Source organism: Pinus tabuliformis, chromosome 3_2, assembly GCF_031772625.1.
Source record: "Pinus tabuliformis cultivar Carrire ecotype Pingquan chromosome 3_2, CPIR1, whole genome shotgun sequence".
In the NCBI taxonomy this organism is placed as follows: Eukaryota; Viridiplantae; Streptophyta; class Pinopsida; order Pinales; family Pinaceae; genus Pinus; species Pinus tabuliformis.
In genome coordinates, this window is record NC_142302.1 from 392,508,273 (window position 1) to 392,526,987 (window position 18,715).

Below are 18,715 nucleotides of genomic sequence, written 5' to 3' on the forward strand. Positions count from 1 at the left end.
AAATAATCAGGTAAAAAAGTTTACAAATCATGAATAACAAAGTGGGCACTTCATAATGGCATGCCCTTCCATAGTGGGCTTTGGCATGTGCTAGTGTCTCCAACTTCCAAAGGGGGTTAACCAAATACCTTATTAGGTGGTTTCATCCCTTAAATGGGATAGTATGTCCAAGGTACATCCCTCTAATGGGGGTAGCAAGTGATAAATAAGTGGAATGGAGTAGGGAATGAGAGGGGCAATCCTAGGGGCATAGGGGTAGCTAGATAAGGGGAAGCCCACACCTGGGTATGTAATGTGTAGGAGGGAGAAATCATGGTACATGAGGTGCCCCGACCTTGATTTTTCCACCCTTCTTTATATGCCTTTTTCCTTTTATGAATTTTCTTTAATTAACTGCTCAGGGCTCAAAGGGCAAGAGCATGATGTGTAAGATATAACAATGATTACCCCTTTTAGGTAGGGCAGTTCATTGCCCTCCAGGGGTTGGGACAATCATGGGTTCTTGAATGATAAAGGAGGCTCATCTAGGGCCTATGGAACCAGGGTGATGACCATGGATTGGGGTAGAGCTCATGTATTGGCTTTTGCCCACATGCTAATTATTTTGTCCCGGCCATATTTTGCATTTTGTGGTACAATTTCCTGTTAAATGTGGCCAATTATGCTTTTTTTCTTTTTCTTTTAACTGCTTCAACCTCTGGGGCATCATTCTAGGCCTGACCCAAGGTGGGGGCAAGGGGATAGGGAGGCTGGCCCTATGTGGACCCAAAATGGAAATGTGGACCTAGGTGGGAGAAATGATGAATGGGGTATAGTGAGTGGAAAGGGAATAATATATGCGGGTAAATGAGCGGGACCACACACCCAAAGTTGGGGTTTCCCAAGTAGTACCACCCTAGAACCAAATGGTCAATAAAGGAGATCCCATAGGACTAAGATCCAAGGGTAGAAACCAAAAGAGATCAAGGGGACAAGAGCACAAACTAAGCCCACCCTTTCCACCAAATCCCCCCATCAATCGATACCCAAAAGTATCCATGATAAGTAAACCCAATACTCAATCACCAAATGACAAGATATGCCTTTAAATTCGGGAGGCCCACCTTCAAACATACGATCAATATAGGTGGGTGAGGGACCACATGGCTGGCTCAGGTGGTAGAGAAATTGCACAACGAGCTAGTAGGAGGCTGCAAGGGGCTGCTAGCTGCCGATTGAGGTTCATCATGGAGAAAAATTTCTCTTGGGGGATATTACCCACGAAGTGGTGGGTAACAAAGCCCTTCCATGTTGAAAAGTTTATAAAAATAGACACTTAAATTGTGAAATAAAAAGCTAAAATGAAACTCTAAAATGGAATTTTTGTTGATGTACTCTATCTTTAGATTTAATCAATTATTTGCAGATCCAATATCCCAAAAAATCTGCCCCCATAATTGAGCTTCAAACAACGAGTAAAGCTAATAACTATAATCAACTTCTTGTTGCTTTGAAATAGTATCTACAGGAAAATGCGAAGAAGAAAATAGAGGTTAGAGAAAACAATGTGCAAAAGACAAATCTAAAATATTTGAATAAACTTGTACTTCTAATTTTTAGTATTTTAAATATTGAGAAATAAATTAGGTTGAAAGGATAGATAGTCACAATAAAATTAAAATTGTTGATATTTCAAGGTCTTCTAATCTAATAATTACTTATTATGATTTCATAATTTAATCCTTCTATAAATATACATTCATCGTTAAGAAATTACACAGAATATCTCAACATATTAATAAAAATGACAATAGGATCATAAAGAGACGACCAAACACAAGAGACACACATATTTACCTTGGGAAAACCCACATGGGGGAAACCCAACAACCTATTTCTTAGAGAAATCATTCAATTCATTAGGAGATACAATCTGATCTTTCAGTCAAAAACAAAGTCAAACTGACCACAAACATATTCAGGTCAAACCTGGTCACCCATAGACAATATTAGCCTCCTTAAATCTTGGTCTCCTGAAATTTTGGCCCGCTGCCTCAGAAATTTGGTCTGCCTCAGATAAGTAGCCTCAGAAATTTCAAGCAACTCTGTCACAGAAAATTTGGGCCTTCCTCAAAGATCTCGGTCTGTCTCGGGGAGAAATCGTTCTGTGCAGAAAAATTTCAGTCTGCTGCCTTAAATGAATTTTCACATGTGAATAGAAGATACAAAGTGATCCGAATTGCATCTCAAGTGATGAGGCCGAACGGGTATATATGGTGATTGGATGAACCCAAAGAGGTGTGTCTATAGGGTCAGGCCAACTTGATCATTAGAAGAGCTGACTTGATCTTTTTGAGCCAAAATTTTATTTTTGAAAATTCAAATTTTCCCTCCTTTGAAGCTGACATGAAAATCACATTTATGTTTATCATTTATCATATACTTTTGAGGGCTAAATATGAATTATGAAGACCGACCATAGCTACAAAATTCAACAGAATTCTCTTAATTATTGATACTAGTATTAGTTATTGCTCTTAGTTTTATGACGTTACAAAATTATCCCATATGAATGCCTAAAAGGATCCTTTTTCGGATTGGCCTTTGTTGGGGGATTCTTCTTGGGAGGAATTTTGGGGATGGATTCTTTGAGAGGGGCTTTCTTAGGTGATGGATCTTCCTTAGGTGGTTCCTTAGGAGGTGAGGGGTCTTTGCCTTTTTCCTTTCAGGAATATTGGATCCCTTTGAATCTTCCTTGGCTATCGGAGTTGAGAATGGATTCTTTCTTTTCTTCTTTAAGGATGACCTCACTAATGGGAGGATGTGTGTATGATCCCCCCAGCAAAATGTTGAAGATGTCAGATTCCACAAGGTTGGCTTGCTCATCAGTTTGTTCATCCTCACTTTCCTCCCTCTCACTTTCCTCATCCCCAAATGAAAAATCTGGCTGAACGGCATTAGTTGGAGCCAAAGTGTTTGAGATTTGAGAAGAGCTTGGCTTATCTTCTTCACTTTGCTTTTTGGGAAAAGGCTTTCCTTTAAGGATGTAACTTGATTTTTGGGCCCTTTCTAAGGCGGTGATTTTGTTCATGATAACACTATCACATGCATTGGCTTCTTTAGTGAAATTTTCCATCCTTTTGAGAATGGAAAGGAGAGTTTCCTCATGTTGATCTTTGGACTTCTCCTTCTTGATTTCAGCTTTAGCTCTAGGGTGGTCACTGATATCAATGTTTAAGATTCATATGTTTTCTTCAACTTCCATTGCCATTTCTTTAGCCTGGCCAAAGTGGAAGGTTTCTTATCCCTTAACACATAGGTGAGGTGGCCACCCATCGCCTTTATGAATTTATCAAGGATGTTGGCTTCAGATGGCTTCAAATGATCAGGTATATCTTTGACTACCCTATCAAACTTTTGAATGAACTCTCGCACATCCTCCCTTCCCTTAGTTATTTGGTAGAATTTTTCAATGTTGAAGGTCCCTTGGGCATTGCATGACCACATCTTCATGAATAGGTCTTGAAATTCATCGGAGTCTTGTATGCATGTAGGGGGAAGGCTAAGGTACCAATATCTTGCTCGTATCTCAAGTGATAAGGAAAAAAACATCATGAACCTATCTTCATCAAAGATCATTCTGGGGGACATTTGCCAATAGAATTCTTCAGTAAAACCATGTCCAAGTAGCATCCCCTTTGAATTTGGGTAACCATCGGTTATATTTTTTAGGGAGTGGCTTGGAATCATTGCTCAATTTCAAAGGGGCAAAGATACTAACCAAGTGTCTTTCACTCTTGGTCATCTTGGGTTGATCTTTTTCGGGGTCAGTGCTTGAACTAGATGGCATCTTTGGAGATGGATCACTGACCTTCTCAAATTCAGGGAAAATAGCGGTTCCAACAGGTGATGGAGTTCACTCTCCCCTTTTTGTAGCAACCCTAGTTAAAGGAAGAATGTTGTCGCCTTCAAGTAAACTAGGGGATTGGACAATGAGTGGAGTTGCCAGAGGAATGTTTTATAAATGTCGTCAATGAATCAATTCCTCAATGATTCACTAGGGAGGTAGACCTGCTTCCTCCCTAGCAACGACGCCAAAATGTTACTGCTCAAACTAGTAGGGGACCTAAAGGGGATCCCTAAAGGGAAAATGCTAGACCAAGGGCAACAAATGGAGACTTAGCCCAGTGTCACCTCAACTAAAGCTCCCTACTATTTACGGACTTTTACCGATGGGAGGAGACCTGGTATATTATGGAGGCACCAATGAAGTATAAATAAATTAATGGATGTGTTGTGGCCAAAATGATTCCCTTCCAGAAGAGGTTGAACGATAGAGCTTGCTTGCTTTCTAAGCAAGGTACAATGACTTCTAAGAGAGGAATGAGAGGATTTGAGGGTTAGGTTTAGGGGATATGATTCATGAAAGAGTTTCCCAATCCCTAAAATCCTTATTGAAATTGGTATCCTGGATGGTTCTTGAAGAATTGTCTTTTCAAAGGAACAGGACCACACAGGACCAAGTGGACCCAGTCTAGGATAGGAGGAAAGAGTATGGCAATCAATGATGTTCTTACCCTAGACAAGGTGGGGGAAAGGATCAAAGAAAGAATTTTCACTTGAAGGTGTTGAATTGATTTTATGAGGCACTAGCCTTGGGGATACTAGGACAAAGTTTGATCTCGGAGCTAGGGCTTGGCTTTTCTCACAACTCCACCGTCGGAATGGCTTCAAATTTCAAAATTGGAGGAGGCCTTGAGGAGACACCAGTGCAAAAGTGGCTAGGAGATCGAACTTTTTGGAGGGATAGTTTGTCGGGAAAATGATGCCCTAGGTGACCCAACTTGGCTAGACCTAGGAAAAGGTGAAAAATGTATGATTTTAGGTGACCACCTCTTGGTAGATTAGTGCCTTAGTCTTGGGAGAATGGAGTCTATGATAAATATGAGTGAGGATCTTTGGTTCTTGGTCAAGGAGGCCTCAAGACCACTTTGCTAGCCTTCTAGGTCAAAGAGAAGCAAATCTTGCAGCTTTTATACTTCGATGTGCAAAAGGTGATGGCTTATCAAGATAAATTTGTTGATAGAATTACCCCTAGGAGATTTCATTCACATTACATGGCTCATACATTGAGAGATGCTATATAGAGACAAAATTCCACAATTTAAGCAGTGAATGCATGCAACAATTAGCCCTAAAAATAGCGAAAATCCCAGTACCATGTATATGACAAAGTAGAACAAGAATAGCATTAAAAGAATGTACTTACATGTAATAGAGCATATCCAACCATCCACAATTTGACAATAGGGAAGCTCCAAGACAAGATAAACCAAATCCACACATCAAAATTCATCCATAAAGCTCCAATTCATGCTTCAAGAAAAAGTGCCAAAATTCTCAAGAGAGAGGAGATCCAATCCAAAGTGATGATGAGCAAATGAACTCATCTCACTTGTATTTATACACTAATGAGGAGTTTGAATTAGCCTCATTGGCCTACATAAGCCCCAAAAATAAGTTAATGTTCTAATAATCTAACTTTTGGTGACAAGCCTACCAAACTAGCTCACAAATGAAAGAATAAGCCTCTCAAGAGGTCAAATAATAATCTATGGATGTCGTAGGGCCCTCTAAGTTTTGAAAATAGTGTAACTAGGTTCGGTCTTCATTATGACAAATGATGTAACAATGTAATTTTTGTATTATTATTTGAGCATGGGTTTCATGCTCAAATGTTTGTTTTGAAGTTTGAAAGACAACCATGAGTTGTTATACTTGTAAAGTTATTAATTGGCAAAGAGTCCTTCCAGATCATCAAATGAAAACCACCGAAATGTACCCACCGAATTCATGCCCACCGAAATCAAAAGAAATGGTATCCGCTTGGAATATCAGCCTAAGAGAAGGGATCACGTCGGTTTGGAGAAGGGGATACAAGCCCATAAATAGGCCACTATGATCTTACCTTGAAACACAAGATATGATCTCTCATTCTCGCATCTAGATCAAGGGAAGACGAGACAACGAATGAGAGCACCAACAAGAAGAACTCTGTTCCCTCACCCGAGATTGTCTTCACTCGTGCGGAGGTCTGGTTTCTGAGCTAGAGCATCATAACGAAGGTATATTGGTTGGGTTTAATGATAGATCTAGCCTTAATCTATAAGGCAGATCTTGTCTCTTGAAGATTGAAGGATATGAAGGGCTAGAACAGCCTCTCTTCCCCTCGCACGTGCTTCCGCAATTCGAAGCTGACTGTAACATTTTCGCTGCTCCTGGACAATATACAGTTCGGTATATATTGATGTGAATCAAGCTCAATTCAAGGAGTTGTTTCATGATTGTTTAGCTGGCATGAAAAGCGAAGGTGGAAGGGGCTTAAATGAAGCTGATTTGGTGGTTGTCTTCACGTTGGTACAACCATACCATACAATGCAAAATTGCAGAAAGGGATTCTATGTTTGGGTACATTTAGGAAGGTTTGTTATCTTGATGTTGAAGGCTTTCTAGTGTCTTTTGTAAAGGTCTTGGAATTCGTCAATACAGATTCTATAAGAAAGAGTTCAAGGGTTTTTCCTCTCAGATTTTGGAGAGGTTTTTGCCCTGGCATGGTGCCAATTTTTTGTGTACTGGTGCATGATTGATTTTCTTGTTTTGATAGCTGGTTGATGATAATGATACATAGTAATAATATTGATCAAATCTGAAGAAAATAATATCTCAAGCAATTATCTAAGAAAGAGAAATATAACAATTGCATAGCCCTTAATTTCTCAACACTAAGAGGCCTGATGAGGCCCATGGTTGCCATAATGAAGAGTAGGACCCTCAAAAGTGGTGGACAAGGGGTTGCCCCATATTCTCCAAACAACAAACCTATGGTGCTCCCAATGGGTGTAGGGGCACAATACTAACCTCATGGGTCTCCAAATGAGTCGAAGATGCCTGTAAATCGTTTGCAAGGGCTCTGATGATGGTGAAGGGGATGCCACATCGTCCTACCAAGTCTTGGGTCAGTTACCAAGTGCATGGTACATCTGTGGGGTCGGCTGGGCAAAGGTGAACCAGGTGCATCTTCTTCGTCCAATGGGAGCATCTCGAGCATCTCTGACCATCCTCGGGGATCCATGGAGTGCTGTCTACTGCTGTGGAGGGCCATGGCTCTCAACACACACCTTACAAGTGCCAATGTAGCCCGTTGGAGGATTAGGATCCAGTGTAGGGAGACCAAACTCAAGATGGAGACCATCGGCAATCTTGCATAAGATCCAATGCGTTTCTTATCCTTCCAGTACAACAAGTCATTAGGGAAATTGAGTAAATGAGCTTACCAACCATGAACCACAGGTGGGGACTTCATAGTGGCTTGCCCTTTCATAATGGGCTTCGGGATGTGTCAATGTCTCCTAAACTCCAAATGGGGTTAACCAAGTATCCTATTAGGTGGTTTCTACTTCTAAAGGGGATAATGTGTTTAAGGTACATCCTTCAAAAGGTGGTGGCATGTGACAAATACGTGAATGAAGTTGGGGATGAGAAGGGGCAGGCTTGGGCCACATTTTGGGGTATAAGGGTAGCTAATAAAGGGAAGCCCACACTTGGGTTTATAATGTATACGAGGGAGCAATCGTGGTTCATGAGGTGCCCTGGCCTTGATTTTTCCACCCTTCTTTATATGCCTTTTGCCTTTTTATGATTTTCTTTGATTAAATGCTCGAGGCTCAAGGGGTGAGAGCATGATGCATAAAATATAACAGTGAATACCCCCTTTCAAGGTAGGGCAGTTCATTGCCCACCAGGGGTTGGGACAATTGTGGGTTCCTATATGATGAAGGAGGCTCATAGCACCTGTAGGAACCAGGGTGATGGCCATGATGATGGGGTAGAGCTCATGTATTGGCTTTTGCCCACATGCTAAATGTGTTTGTCCCGACCGTCTTTTGCATTTTGTGGTACATTTTCCTGTTGAATGTGGCCAAATATGCTTTTATCGTTCTTTTTAGCTGCATCAACCTCCGAGGTCATCATTCCAGGCCTGACCCAAGGTGTGGACAAGGGGAAGGGGCAAGCTAACCCTATGTGGACCCAATGGAGGAATGTGGACCCAGGTGGGAAAAATGATGACTGGGGTAATAGTGAGTGGAAAGAGGGTTATATAAGCGAATAGGGGAGTGGGACCACACAACCAAAATTGGGGTTTCCTGTGAAATACCATCCCTAAAGCCAAATGGTCAGTAAAAGAGATCCCACGGGGCTAGAATGCAAGGTTAATATCCACAAGGGATCTAGGGGACAAGGGCACAAACCTAACCCATTCTTCGACCGAAGCCCCCTATTAATCCATGCCCATAAGTGTTCATGATAAACAAACTGCAATACTCAATTATCAAATGACAAGGCATACCTTTAGGTTCGGGAGGCCCACCTTCATGTTGAAGAATCAAGGGAAATTATGTATAATAGGATTCTTCTAAACTTGATAACAATTTGTGAAGCACTTTTACAATTTATCTTAGCTTGATCTTCTTCTTATTATTAGTGTGTGTGTTTACTTCATCAAACTGCTACCAAAACATAAGAAACAAGAACACAAGATATTGGCTCTCTGCCAGGGCTAAAACCTCTCTCTCTTAGATAGGAAAACCCTTTTGTAAATTTCTCTTACTGAAGCTTCTTATTGATCAATGCCAAATCCTAAACCCTTGACGAGAATATCCTCCAAGCACAAGTCAAGTCCTTCCTCCTTCCTGCACTTTGTTCCTCGGCAGTTAGTTCTGTTATCACCCCAAGAAACTCTCCTAGGTTGTATATCAGAGATGCTCAGAAACATTATAAACTCAACAAAAATGTTAGAACATGGTGGATGAATGAAAGAAATGCTGCACATTCAAGCCAGATAACCACTTCTACTATGTTTAACCCCAGACGTGGGTGAACACCCCCAGACTACAAGGCTTTAGACCACTCACAGCTTTAAAGAAAATGTGAAGATGGAGAAGACTGATCACACTAGCAGATGCACAGGACCCTGAGATGGCCAGCTGCAACCAGTTAAAAGGTCTGTCAATCTATTTCTTAATGCACAGACAGGATGACAGCTCTCTGGCATTAAAACAACAGAAACCTGCATACATATTCAATAATACATGCTAAATTCTAACACAGAGGTGGGATGACAGCCCCTCTAATGCTAAACATCAACAGCACATGAAATAATGCATAACAGGCATAGCCTGGAACAAAGAAGAAGAAGTGGAAAGTGAGCAATTAACAGCAAAAGAAGCTTGTATTAGCTGGAAATGAAGACCAGAAGCTGCAGGTTTCACAGTAGTTACAGTCTCCAGAAGTTGAAGCTTACAACAAAATAACACTCATCAAACTCATTACATCTTTTTTTTGGGTATATATGGAGGTTGACTACAAAATTGCTCTGCATACCCATGCGTGGAGGGGTCATAACTGACCACCAACCGCATTTACAATCAGATATGGGTCTCTGATACAGTTTGATTGTTTTTAATGAACAAAATGGCTCTTTCTGTACTTTGATGTCCTTCCTGAACAGGTGAAATATTAACTGAATAAATTTCCATAACTGCTGCAGTCATTGAGCTGCTCGAGGATCGTCCTTCTCGTCCTTGGCCATGCTGTTCTTTAAATGTGGCTGTTGAGAATTCAATGCAAAGTGTACCGGATGATCTCTTCCTTCTTTGCGCGCACAAAACAGGCCGAAAACACTGAAAATACATTGAAAATGGATGATGAACTGGGCACGAATATTAATCGTTGGATGACAAAATGGACGGCGGAGATTGGATCTAGGGAGCTATTGGGCGTAGACGAGAATGGATGAACGAAGCTCCACCGTTGGATCGCAAAAATCAACAGCGGAGATCGTTTGATGAGGGGTATCGGGAGGTTAGAAAATCGGGATAGATGAGAGCTGTTAGATCAGGGCGCGATCGATCTGACGGCCATCGCACGAGAAAGATGCGCACAAGTTAGCGAGCGGGGGACTGTACCGGAAGGGCGGTAAGCGGTTTCCCTGCACCGCTTTATGGGAAAGGTGGTTTACGTACGAGGGCGTGCGATCAAGTAAGGTTGCGACATGTGGTTGGCGGGAAACCACTTCCCTGTGAGTTAACAGATGAGCAAGTTCGCAGAGCGGGGGGAGCGTACACCGTCGGATATGCGGGAGATGATTGTACGGCCGCGGGTTAACGCACATATTTGGAGTGATGTGATAGGTACGGGCCCGCTAGGATATAAATTTTTATTATATGCGCGGCGATAATGGATTAAAACCTTAGAGCCAGGGATTAAACGAAAAGTGTGTTTAAACGAGGTTTAAACGGGTTATATGGGTTTTAAACAGGTTATGAGGGTTTTTTTCTTAATGTTTAATCAAAAAATGTCTGGTAAAAAAAAGGGTTTAGGCGGGGTTTTGAAGGTTATCGAGGGTTTATAAAGGCAAACAACAATAATGAAGATAGGGAGAATAAAGAGAAAGGAAGGGAAGGAGGAAACGGGGGTAACAGAGTAAAAGGAATAAGGCAAATGAAGGGGAATGATAAAGTAAACTGCTGCAAACTCTTTGCCACCAAAATCAGCATTGCCCAATATGCTTTTTATCCATCAATGTCAAAGAACATAGCAGAGCTAACAAGTCCTCCTTCCGACACTTCGTTCTCCTTCCGACACTTTTCTCTTCTTGCAATTGTTGGTAGTCCTTGTTGCACTTACCCTAGAAGAGACACTTATCCTTGGTCTCTAGTGAAGCCCTTCACTAATGATGATTTCTTCCTTCTTCTTGACCAACCGAGCTGCTTCTTTAATGTGGTGGTACAAACTTGATATGAAAGCTTTGCAGCCCTAAATTATCGCACCTGTGGGAGTTTTGTAGTGTATTTGGTTCCTTTCTCCTTCGTATGAGAGTCTCTTCTTCGCTCTAGTGGGAGGCCTTGTAGGTCTAAGTTTCAAGCCCAAACCAAGATGAATATATGATTGTGATTTTGCTGCTGATATAACCACAGACTACCCTCCTTTTTCTTGCACGTGTGACTATACTTTGCCCTAGAAACAGTCCCAAAACTTCGCTTTTCTTCCTTCTTTCTTTGCTGCACTTGGAGACCCCTTAAACTTTGTCCTTCTTCACTTTTCCTTGACTTCTCTTACTCGCTGATTTTAGAGGTGAGTATTGGTCGTTATGAGGGAGTGGACAACCTCTATATATAGAGGACTGTCCCTCCTTTAGGCCGACTTGAGGCCGACTTGTTGACTGTAGGCCAACTTGGTGTTTCTTCATCATTTTTGCTGCTAGGAGGATGTCGTTGCATGGAGAGGACTTGACTTTGCTTGGAGATATTTCCTTTGACTCTTATACAAGTTTATACATAGTGTAACATGCCCTTAAGGGTCTTCAATAAATACATTGACTCTTTGACTTCCTAGAAGCACTTAAATATGTGCTTGACCTACTTCAATGAGCAAGAAACTCATTGATAAATATAACAAAAATAATATTTCTTTTCTTGAATAAATACAAATATCAAAAGTACATTTATGAAGACCTAACCTAGTTACACTTTGTTCAACACTTCAAACATACGATCATGGAAGATGGGCAAGGGACCATGTCGCTGACTCAGGTGGCGGAGAAATGGCTGGCTCAGATTGCTGGCTATCGACTGAGGACTATCTTGGAAAAAAATTTCTCCTGGGGATATCACTCATAAAATGGTGGGCAACAGGGTCGAAGTTACTAGAGAAGTCGCTGGAAGGTCGAAGTTTGTGGTTGGAAGTTGTTCAAGAAGGAAAGTTGACTTGGTCTTGGAGGGTCTTGGTGAAGGGTCATAGGTTTTGGAATTCGTCAATTGAAGTTCTATATTGTATGTTTTAACCCTGTACAGAAATTACCTGCAAACGAATTCCTAAAAACAGAAAATATACAATGGCAAGAAACACAAAACAAATACATAGATATTTTCCCCTAGATTCCAAAACCGAGACTACTAGATTGATTTTTGATTATGTTCCTTTTGAATGTTACAATACATATATATACATGCCGAAGCATTCATAAACCCCAATCCATTAACCCTGGATTAGAACATAACCGTAGTTCCCTTGACTAGATCTACAAAATACCATGGGAAGAAAACCATCATGTCCAAAACCATGTGCAAAAAGCATGCACAAAATCAAACGTAGGTTTGCCCACCTAATATAGGGTCCAATTTTTTTTTTCCTGGCCCCCCCCTAAAACCCCCCAACAGGGGGGGTTGTGCCCCCCTTGTGACCCCCCTACTGCGCCCGACGCAACGAATAGGGGGGGCTATCGCACCCCCTGTGACCCCCTCACGTGTGCGAGTAGTCGTGGAAAGAATATAACACACACCCAACATATATGAAGAGAAGAATTCTAGTGGGTTTTCCTCTCAGTTGGAGAGGTTTTGGCCTTGGATGATCACCTATATCTTGTGTTCTATTGTCTCATTGTTCTTTATGATTTGTTAGTTGTTTGATGATAGAGAACAATAATAATAATAAAGGAAAGAAGAAGTTAATCAAGTAAAGTAAAAATGCATCACAAGCAGTTATCAAAGAAGATAAATCACCTACACTTGTTGCCCCCTAGATTCCTCAACATATGCATCGTCAGTCCAAGCCATAATGACGAGCAAGGCTACTTGTTGATGCGATGAAACCACTACACAAATTAATGTTGATGCCACGAGAGTCGAGTGAGCCTCCAATGCAAATATGTGAAGTTAATTAATGAGCCTTATATGAGTTACTATCATCGTAACTAAGACTTGAGCAAGCCACTCAGAGCTTGTGATTCCAACATTGAGTCACTAAAATGTGATATCACTCAGGTTTACGTGCCAATTTTAATCTGCGATGTTTCTTATTGAACAAGAATACATCCCTACTAACCACAGAGGCAAGTCGTAGAGCCATTGTTCATAGAGCGATGCTATTGTCACTGGCTACTTCATCCGATTTATAAAACAATGTATTCGAGCCTTATGAAGTTACTAACAAATGTGATCCTCACTGTGTAGTGAGCCTCGAGTCATGTATCGATCCTTGAGATTTTATTGTAATTACGATCTATGTAAATGCGATCCTACAGTCATGCGATGCTTCCAAAATTATATGGATGCCACTTCATTACATGGATGATACTTCCAGAATTATGCATATCGATCAAGCAAGTCTTTTGTAGAGAATATCATTTGGGCCATTCAACGGGCTTCATCAATAAGATCATTGTATACCACAATAGAGATTTTGAGTTTTTTATATAGATCTATGCGAGGGCTACAAGGCTATATAAGCCTTTGATCATAATATGAGCCAGAGAGCCATCAAATGTAGACTTCACATGATCGAAGTAGGGTTTTCACAAAGTCTTTATCAATAGATAGTGATCTTCAGCTTACCATGTTGAAATTCTAGCAGTGTGTTGACTAGAATAGTTTTTCACAAATTATAACTACTTCTATTGATGCAGATTGCTTCTTCTTTATACTTTAGTCAATAAGGAGCTTTACATTGAAAAACTTCAACCAATAATACTTCAACAAGAGCAGTAAATAGAGATCACAGTAGACAATGAATAATAGACAATAAGCAAGGGACAAGAGACACCAAGATTAAGCTCACAGCCAGGGAAAAACCCCACACGGGGAAAACCCAAAATTCTTTCCTTATGAGAGAGAAATTTTGTCCATCAATAATACATCTGAATGATCCAATAAATCCAAAACAACCAACAATGAGTTACCCAAACAAAGTCTACATAATATAAGAGAGAGATTCCACATTTGTCCAATAAGATCATCTGCACAAGAAGGCCGAAAGATAGGCCTGAGGTCACTGTTAAGTAGAGCCAAAAATCACCGCTGTAACTGCCAACGAATTGTCCAAAACATATACCAAAAGAACCCTCTTTTATCTTCTTCACATTTGAGAATATCCTTGTAATGGTAGGCTGAATTTATTTGTAATTGCAAACCAAATTCATTGATTTGATGAAAAACCAAATGAATGCCAACGATGCCTTTTTATAGTAGATTCATGTGGGCTAATTTCCCCCAATGAAGCCGACATGTAGGAGGATTTAAAAAAAAAATTAAAATTCTCTCATCAAAATTACAGTGAAAAATGCCGACCTTAGCTACATATATTTTCGATGTTTTGGTTGTTTCCATTGTTCCCCAACTTTAGGCTATTTTTGTTGTTCTTCTACTTTGGGGAATTCATGGCAAAATGGCCATATTATGGCACATTTTGCGTTTGAATGGAATCTTGTCATAATCCATAGGTTGAATGAAGGACCAATAATATGGCACAAGCAAACATCTGCTCATGTGGTTGAAGGGATGTAAATACTAAATACTAAATAGTCCTTAGCTTCTAAAGATTTTTTGAAAAAATTTATGCAGTGAAGATGCTAAGCTAGAGGATATTGAGGGTTTTTGAAACCATTATATGTTGGTTTTCTCTTCTCATGGCCTCATAAAGGAATATACTATGGCCATGTAGCCTTGTATTGACATCGTCCCTCATAGATTTCTAAGGCTTAAGAAAGAATGTGTGCATAGTTGTTGACCTTGGATGAACTAATATTTGTTTTGATGGGGATGTATGAGAATAAGTTTCATCAGATTTGGATGGATTTTCATGCAAAATTTAGGACACATGGGACTTTGTTTGTGTTAGAGCTACTTTAGGTTTACAAAGAAGTTGTCATAAAACAATAATTGGGGATTTGCATAAAAAAAGGATGAATTAGGTCATATAAAAGCTTACAACCTTGAGCTTATTACTAGATGGAGATGGATTGCCCTTTTGGGTGACTCTCACACAATTTTTTGTAAGGCCTCAAGCATTCATATTAAACATAGCCTGTCTAATATTATTCCCTTGGAGTTGACAAGATTCATTAGAGTGTGATTCATTTTGGATATCATATAGTGTGGGAAGATTTAGAGTAGGCCAGATGTCTTTGCCTTGACAACCTCTTCATTAACATTGAATTTGAAAAGGTATATGAGAGCATTGAATGGCCTTTCGTTCAACAATGCTTAAGAACCTAGGTTGTGGACAATTTTCCCTTAGAGCAGTAGGGAATCTCGTCTTAGAGGCCTTAGGTAACGCTTCCATCAACATACCTAATTTTTTAGATGTGGGGCTCTTAGTTGTGTCTTGCAAGTTTGGCCATTGACATTGACCCTCTATATCATGTTGCATGTCCTCAACTTGTAAGAGTCATCCAATGAAATATGGGATGAATTGAATGGGCTATTTGGATCACAGGCATTGAAATGCCAAATTTTCCTTGAAATTATAGTTCCATAGGTTTAAAATGGATAGCATTGTAACTATTTCAAGCCATACAATGACGTAAGATCCTTGTTAAAACAATCAGTAGTAGTAGGCACATATATTGAAGAAGACACAAAAGTTGTATTATTAAACAAGTTTCCTTAGAGTTGTAGCAAACTGGCATTCACGTCGAGTCAATTACCTTCACAATAATTGGAGAATACAATATCATCTCATGGATGAGTAAAAATGATTGAATGAAGAGAAAACTCCTAAGGAACGTAAGAGTGATTATGTGAAGAGGAAATTCCCAAGGAAAGTGCCAATATTCAGAAAAATAGAACAAGCAACAAGGAAAGGCAAGGTCAGCAATAAAGAAGAACTAAATTGCTATTACTGTGAAAAATTGGGTGGAAACTTGGACAACCGAGAATGTTGACAAAACTGATGATGTTGATTTCCAATTCTTAGTGTTTGGATTTCCAAGATAGAGCAAACCAAGCAACGCTTGCTCAACATGGCTTATTTTCTAGGAAATTCAAGAATTCTACATCTATGAGAGTGACGATAACCTATTTGATTGACTATGACAAGTCCAAAATTGCATTGGAAAACCTAGAATGTTGACAAAACTGATGATGTTGTTTTCCTATTTTGAGTGTTTGGATATCCAAGATGGAGCGAACCAAGCAAGGCTTGCTCAGCATGGCTAATTTTATAGGAAATTCAAGAATTCTACATCTATGACTGACAAGTCCAAAATTGCAGTGGATAAAAGCAGCTGACATCAAAATTATGGAAGTTCTATCATGTTTTTGTACACATATTTTGAATACACAAATGAGATGTCATTTTTTGGGATTATCTATGTAGAGCAAGTTATTAAGCATGACCCATGTTTCATGAGCATGAGTCAAAATAACCAATTTTTTTAAAGAATATTTAATAGGCTGTCCACTTAGCACTCATTGCATCAGCTGATGCTTACATGGGTGAAATGACATTGAAACTAGTGAAGTGAATCACATGGCATCAATCATCACCTCCAGGGTTTGTACCTGAAAACCTCAACTAAATTTTGGCTTTGTATAAGTGGGGGGCTAAAAGTGAAAATGGTATTCTGTGGTTTATGGAAGTGTTAAAGTGGGAACACAGGAATCCTAATGATAAATAATGTTACGAAGAGGGTTATTACTCATAATGTTAACGACCCACATTAAAAGTGCTTTTAATAACTTTTTACATGGAGTATAAAAGAAATGTGTGTTGATATATTCAACAACTGTTGATTAATGAAATATTTATTTCTCCTTATTTCTCAGGTCTCTCATCTGTAATTGTGTGCCTCTAATTAGAAACTGAAAATGCTTCAGTTAATGGACAAATTTTAAACTTACAAATTTTGAGACAAGGTAAAACCCATTTGAAGGGCTCCGAAAACTGCATTTTCTTAATCACCGAAGAATCTCATGAAATGTCTCATTCAAAGGAATTGTTTAAAGTCCCCCATATAACTCTAAATGCATTCCCAATTTGTTCCCCGTGTAATTCTTAAGGCATTCTTTCATGCAACTGCTGTGGCCAAACACTGTAATTTACTGAACATCCCTATTCATGGGCAACTTATAACACTATAAACCTGTAAATACAGGTTTTAAACACTGAAGTGTGAGTAAGAGTTAGCATCCAATGGGCTCTAGTTTCTGTAAAGGAGTATTTCCATCAATATTGTTGTCTGAAGAAATGGCCTGTCACAATTCCAATTGAGAGGAAACAATAGTCAACTGTAGTCATGTCCCCAAAGTTCAGTCTTTACCAATCATATGTGTGGAATGTTGTGTTCTCCTTATCTATATGCTGATCATGCTGTTACAACTCCTGGAAGCTGAAGCAGCCCAGCCTTAACACATTTTCTTTTGCTGTTTGTGGATAACTAAAATTCACAGATCAACAGCCCAGCCTATACTGGCTACTACAAATGGAAGACATAGAGTTTTGTCGGGCCATCTTGTCTTCATTGGTGCAAACATTGGTCTCTGCTGGAGCTGAGAGATGTGTGATCCAGCTCCTTGCCTATACAAATTTCCTTCTGCGAATCTTGAGACCCTGGTCTTCTATCTTCTTAAACATGAACTTCAGTTGAGGTATGATCTGCCTCCAGACACTGTCTGGCCATAAAATTCCTTCTAGAAATTCTGAGCTGCATATTGTGGTGTATGAGCTGTATATACCCACTTTTTGGATATTGGAGCCAAGTAGTGGTATGCTCTTCAGCTCGATGCTTCAGAAAAACACAATCTCATGGATGCAAAACCAGCTTATGTCCTCATGGTTGAGAGTGGTAGTGAGAGAGCTCAATCCATGTTTCCATTTTATCGGAGATGCCTCTATTTTTAGCTGTGCTGGTTTGCTGCCTGCTGGTACCTTGCAAGTGTCTTCTCAGGCCACGCTTGTCCTTGCAAGGTGCCTCCTATTGCATTGAACTGCAAGAAACTCATAGAGTCAGTCCTATTAACCTCCATGCAGTTGTAATATGTATTCTTGATATGGAGGATTTATTGGAAAAACCATGCATAAATAAGCTCTAAAGTTCAATGGTGCAAAATGCTTTTGGTAATAATCAATCAATTGGATTGCAAGTATGATATAATTTTTTTTTTTATTTGGTATCAAAGGAATCTGTGAACTAATTTTTGTTTCAGCCTTGGTTCAACTAAAAGTCATTACAGTATTATAATTGACAGGTTTGCAGAGGAACTGCAGTCATGCTTGTTGCTCCAACTGATGGAACTGATGAAATTCCGAATCCATTTCAGACTGATGCTGCCTAGATAGTAAATTTTACTGATTATTCACAACTTCATGGTTGTGAAATATGATAAACACATTTCTTGTAAAATGTGAGGTAAATATTTCTGGAAAAAACTGCATTGTTATTTCTGCTTTCCAAGGCAAGAAATTTTGGAGTTAAAATGCTCTGCATTGGAAAAATAGCATTTTTTTACGTGGGAACTGTATGATGACATTGTGATTTCACTTTTCAGAGCTGTTACGTATGAAACTGTTCCAAATTGTAATTAAGGCAAATATAGTAATTAATCAGAAATAGATCTATGATGATGATGATGATGATGGTTAACGTCCACTGTCTATCGGACCTACAATTTTCTTAATTTTTACTTGTCTGGCTCCTCGTCTTTTTTGGCGAGATTGGCGTTGTAGCTTTCTTTCTTTTCTCTACGGTCTTCCAACTTCCTTTGTCTTGCATCTCCTTCATCTCTTGTGGTTCTTGGGACATTGGTGTCTTAGCTTCGCGATCTATTGTGTTCGTTCTTTTGAAAATAGTCGGAGAAGAAGTTTGGTTTAGGAGATCTGCTTTGCTGTTAAATGAAGATTT

The 18,715-nt window shown here is 39.7% G+C and overlaps 1 protein-coding gene across 3 annotated transcripts in view; it reads left to right on the forward strand.

Annotated features, from left to right (window-relative positions):
* The window catches only part of EMB2816 (Small nuclear ribonucleoprotein family protein), a 331,892-nt gene extending 313,448 nt beyond the window's left edge, over nucleotides 1-18,444 (forward strand). For all 3 annotated transcript variants that reach the window (XM_089416427.1, XM_089416426.1, XM_089416428.1), the window contains exon 6: nucleotides 18,063-18,444. In XM_089416427.1, the coding sequence (XP_089272553.1) occupies nucleotides 18,063-18,149 (87 nt within the window). In that variant the 3' untranslated portion in view covers nucleotides 18,150-18,444. The remainder of the gene's footprint in view (nucleotides 1-18,062) is intronic.
* Nucleotides 18,445-18,715: the final 271 nt, after the last annotated feature.